This window comes from Asparagus officinalis, chromosome 7 (genome assembly GCF_001876935.1).
Source record: "Asparagus officinalis chromosome 7, Aspof.V1, whole genome shotgun sequence".
NCBI classification, from domain to species: Eukaryota; Viridiplantae; Streptophyta; class Magnoliopsida; order Asparagales; family Asparagaceae; genus Asparagus; species Asparagus officinalis.
The window spans coordinates 74,278,918-74,284,106 of NC_033800.1; the positions used below are offsets into that span (position 1 = coordinate 74,278,918).

At 38.0% G+C, this 5,189-nt stretch overlaps 1 protein-coding gene across 1 annotated transcript; it reads left to right on the forward strand.

Annotated features, from left to right (window-relative positions):
* On the forward strand, nt 1,441-4,821 carry LOC109850573 (O-acyltransferase WSD1-like). Its single transcript, XM_020420606.1, has 5 exons — nt 1,441-1,677; nt 2,371-2,931; nt 3,280-3,633; nt 4,144-4,281; nt 4,567-4,821. The coding sequence occupies exons 1-5, from the start codon at nt 1,468-1,470 to the stop codon at nt 4,714-4,716; spliced, it is 1,413 nt and encodes a 470-aa protein (XP_020276195.1). The 5' UTR covers nt 1,441-1,467; the 3' UTR covers nt 4,717-4,821.

Genomic DNA, 5,189 nt, shown 5'->3' on the forward strand with positions numbered 1-5,189 from the left:
TGTTAGGTGGTAGACATGTGCCTATGTTTGTATGTATACCGGTATTCCCTCCCCCCCCTCTTGAATCCCATTTAAAACTTAAAGAAGCTAGCAAGTAATCAATGTTGGTAGTTTTGGTGACCAAACAATCTTAATGCCTATATTTCTAGATGTCCATAGACAACTTTTTTGTGCATGATGCTGCTAAAAAACTTCGTGTGCAAGCTATCATGCACAGCTGTGGTAGAAAATGCTAAGAGTTGACCATATCCCTTGTGAGCCAACAAGTTTCATCAGTTTGAACACATTTATTTTGTTTGACGATTAATTATATGCGCAGTTAGCGAGCTGCCACGTTGATCATTGGAGAGAAACTAATGATAATCTAGTTGAAAACAAGAGGAAAATATCGGTATATCAGCAATCCTAATAAGCAATACTGATGGTGATACTTATCCTATGAATGTCGTTAATTTAGTATTGATTATTTGTATCATAGAGTGTGAATGAGATGAGGAACTTGGATTATTGTGAGACTACTTGATTGAATGGATGAGTGTGAATGAGATGAGGAACTTGGATTATTGTGATACTTATCCTTCTAAGGTCAATTGTGTTTCCATTCTGATTCTAAAAGAAAAATTGAGAGATCTAGTGTATTTTGATGAACTTTCCTGTAATGACAAATGCCATTAATTATGCATTAATTGTTAGTAGTTGGATACTTGGATGTCAATTGTGTTTCCATTCTGATTCTAAAAGAAAAATTGAGAGATCTAGTGTATTTTGATGAACTTTCCCGTAATGACAAATGTCATTAATTACGCATTAATTGTTAGTAGTTGGATACTTGGATGTCAATTGTGTTTCCATTCTGATTCTAAAAGAAAAATTGAGAGATCTCGTGTATTTTGATGAACTTTCCTGTAATGACAGATATGCATTGTTAGTAGTTGAATGTCACACTTCTTTTATAGCTGGTATCAGTTTTAGGATGCTTTGATGCATGTCTGCAGCTTTTGTTGCGGACGATAGAGTTACAGCGATGCTTCAAGGTGCAGGTTTAATTGGTCGTCGTCATCGTAGCCTGAGAAATAAACAGCAACTTCTGACTTCAAGTTTGAGAACAGCAAACAATTATTAGAGGTTCAAAAATATCGCATTCATCAGAAGTAATGGCGTAGCAAGTAGATATGTTAGACTGTTTGTATACATTTGAGAAGGAAATGAAGACATACTGAAGCTAAAATAATAGCAAGACGCTGATAGTTACAAAGAGGCCAGCACTTTTTCTTATCTACCTGCGGACATGTTCCGTGTCTAGAGTCACAATGTGGTTGGAAGTTGTCAATAAGTTGGACAACAATCTAAAATAAATACAAGTTCACACAACCCTCGTGTTGAGAAAACATACGCATCTTATCTGTACTTGACCCAGAAGCTTTATAAATGAGGATGTCAGACTAAGGTTTAAGCAGTACTTCAAAAATGAATTTGAAAATAAATACCAGTTCAGCTAATCCTGAGGTCGAAGATGATCAGCCTGTAAGCCCTCAAGCTCAGTATCTCAACAGTGAAGTTCTTTGTATAAGCATTCTCGCGGTTTTTGAGTCGGAGATCCCCATTGATGACTCTCAAGCTACGTGCACGTTGGAGAACCTCTTCTTGCCCATAAACCCTCGGTTCTCTTCGATTATGGTAACATATCTTATTGACTTTATCGATATAACGGACAAATTTTCAAAACCATCCCATTTTGAAATTTATTTATAAAAAACGACCTCTTTTAGCCTTAATTGTAAAAACCGACCCAGTTGGTTGAAACTGGGTCGGTTTTTGAAATTTTTTTTTCAAACTTCACGGGAGGTCAACTCCCGTGAAGTTTTGTTATGAGAAAAAACTTCACGGGAGTTGAACTCCCGTGAAGTTTGGAATTTTTTTTTTCAAAAACCGACCCAGTTTCAACAAACTGGGTCGGTTTTTGCAATTAAGGCTAAAAGGAGTCGTTTTTTATAAATAAATTTTAAAATGGGATGGTTTTGAAAATTTGTCCTCGATATAACACATAGATTCTGGGATTAATTGCTGATAGGCCCTTTTTACAGTATACCCAAATAATTTCTACCCCTGTAATTCTATTGCTGCAGATAGATCCCCTGAAAAAGTTCTTTTGTTGCAGATAGATCCCCCGAATAAAAATTTGTTGTTGCAGATAAACCCCCCTGAAAAGGGTCATAAAAATTTCACTCAGGGCGTCTGTCTGCAATAATTAATAGAACTGCAGGGCAGAAGTTCAAATTGGCGATAGTGCAAGGGGCCAGTCAGCAGTTAACCCTATATCATACACACCATGTTTCTAGTTTTCAAGTGCATAATTAACTTGTATTTTAGGTGAAGGATGAGCATGGGACTTCAAAATGGAAGAAGGTTCAAATCAAATTAGGGGATCATATTAAAACTCCAATATTCCCCCCCGGATTGGAATTATACGACGATTACATGCAAGAATACCTAGCGAAAATCGCAACGGATCTCTTGCCAGAAGATAAACCTCTATGGAACATACACATAATCAAGTATCCAACGAAGCAGGCAGCTGGTTCTCTTGTGTTCAAGCTTCATCATTCACTAGGAGATGGATTCTCACTTATGGCAGCTCTTTTCAATTGTGCGCAAAGAGCTGATAATCCTTCTCTTCCCCTAACCTTTCCTTCTAATGAAAACCCGAAACCTCAAAAATGGGGAGCTTATAGATTCGTGTCTAAGGTTTTCTCAATGTGCATCAATACCGTGAAGGATTTCACTTGGAGCCTTTTGATGAGTAGCGTGATGAAAGATAGTATAACTCCCATAAGGTCAGGGGAAGTTGGTATAGAGGATAGACCGATAACTTTGTCCACCGTCACATTCTCGCTCAGTGAAATCAAGCAGATAAAGGCCAAGCTACAAGGGGTAAGATCAATCGAACAAATCTCAAAACTTATGGCATTTTATCTATAGGCATTAGTTTTTACAGCAAAGTGGGTTCTTCCATGTCGTTGAATCCGTCAAATATCAAGCCCACAAAGGCCGAGCTAAACAGGGTAAGCTCATCAATTGAGAACTTTTTGAAGCTTAATCGTACAAAAAAAATACGCGGCGATGAGCAAAATGCTCGGTCTATGGCATTCTGCGCGCCCACGTAATTGCCTTCAGAGCAAAGTGAAATTCTTAATTTCATTCCGTCGAGCTCTTGCTGCGTCCATGACTCAAACTAGACTTTCCTCCTCTTGTTTTTATTTATTTTTTTTTGTACTACAGACAGTGAATGATGCGGTAACCGGCATAATTTTCCACGGCATCCAGCTCTACATGCAATCTGCAGGCCAAAAAACGAAGCCCGCGAAGGTCACAGCCCTCGTATTGCTCAACACGAGAGCAATGAGGACGTACCAACCGGTTGAGGAGATGGTTCGGCGAGATTCGCAGGCTCCTTGGGGCAACCATTTCGCCTTCCTGCACGTTTCGGTCCCCGCACATAAAGACGCTGAGAGGGCCGATCCCTTGAACTCAATACGCCGAGCCAAGAAAACCATCAAGGCTAAAAGGAACTCGCTTGGGGTTCATCTCACCGCGGGAGCTCTGGACCTCATGAGGAAGTTTAAAGGACCTGAGGTGTGTTAAAAGGAAAATGATTTAAGGACCCAAAATATGGGACCAATGGAGGAGACAGATGAAGTGTTCCCTCCCTATTGCATAATGAGTTGGTTGTGCCAACTCATTATGCAATAGGGATGAGACAACTCACCTGTCCCCTTCATTGGTCCCATATTTTGGGTCCCCGTAGCAACACTCGTGTTAAAAAGAATGAATTTTAATCTTACGGTAAATCTCACAGAAAATCCCAAAAAACTTCAAAACGTTATTTTTAGAAAATCCACATTAACTTTTGAAAAAAGTTAAAAAAAAACCCATTATGCCGTTAGGAAGTTTTCTAGGAAAAGTTGCATACATTTGGGGGTTTTGTGACAAGTCCTAAAGGATTGGCAGTTAAGTGACATTTACAAAGTTTAGAGGGGTTATCTCAAAGTGGACTAAACTTTGGGCGGGTTTTGTGAAATTTACCCTAAACTTAACTTTTATGTTTCTAAAACTATCATGATTATTAGAGCATTTTTTATGCAGGTTGTTTCTAAGCAAGTATACAAAACATTAGCCAACACGAGCATGGCGATTTCTAATATGATTGGGCCAATTGAAAAGATGCAGATTGCGAATCACCCGGTAAAAAGTTTCTACTTCATGATGGTGAGAGCGCCACAGGTAAGGAAAAAAGAAACATCTAGTAGAGCCCCCCGTACTATAGCTTGATTGCAGATAGACCCCCTGAATTTCTTTTTGACTCTGGTATACCCTCAAAGAAAGGGAAAATTATTATTATTATTCATACAAAATAGGCCTCCTCAGGGTAAAGGAGTCAAAAAAAAAAAAAAATCAATCAAGATGTCTATCTGCAACAGTAGAATTACAACAGGGGGTCTATCCGCAATTAACTCTTCTCGGAAAACCTGAATAAAATATTGAATTATCTTTTCCTCCGTTTTGTAGTCTCTCACAATAACCGTAGTAAGCTACATGGGGATGATAAAAGTTGCTATTGGAGCAGAGAGAGACTTCATAAATTCTGAGCTTCTTGTATCCTGTATGGAGAAGTCATTCCAGAGGATTTTTGAAGAAGCGGTCGGCAAGAGAAGTTAATGCGTTACTAAAACCAAATGATATTTCTTCTAATATTATTTTTACGGTGATGATTCTTGTAGTCAACACCTAAAAATTTGAGATAAAAGTTTTGTTGGTGTTGTCTCTCCATTGGTTGTATTGAAAAATATGTTAAATAATATCTTATGTTATAAATTTTTAAGTTTATTAAATTGAGCATCAAAGATTACACAACCGGCAAATATATGTTCCCTTAATTTAAGAAGTTTGTTTGCGATAACCTCGTATCTTAAATACGAATAAGTTAAGGGAGTGCAGAAGAATTATAACTGTGTGTTGTATTCTTTTTACACGAATTACTTCTAACCTTTCATTGAATCGGGATGGGAAGATCCATTAGACTCTGACTGTATTTTTGCTTTCGACATCCACAAAAACGACCAGGTCAAAGATGAATTCAAACTCATCTATACTAATGACACATCTCCTATATATATTCTCTAATAGGGACA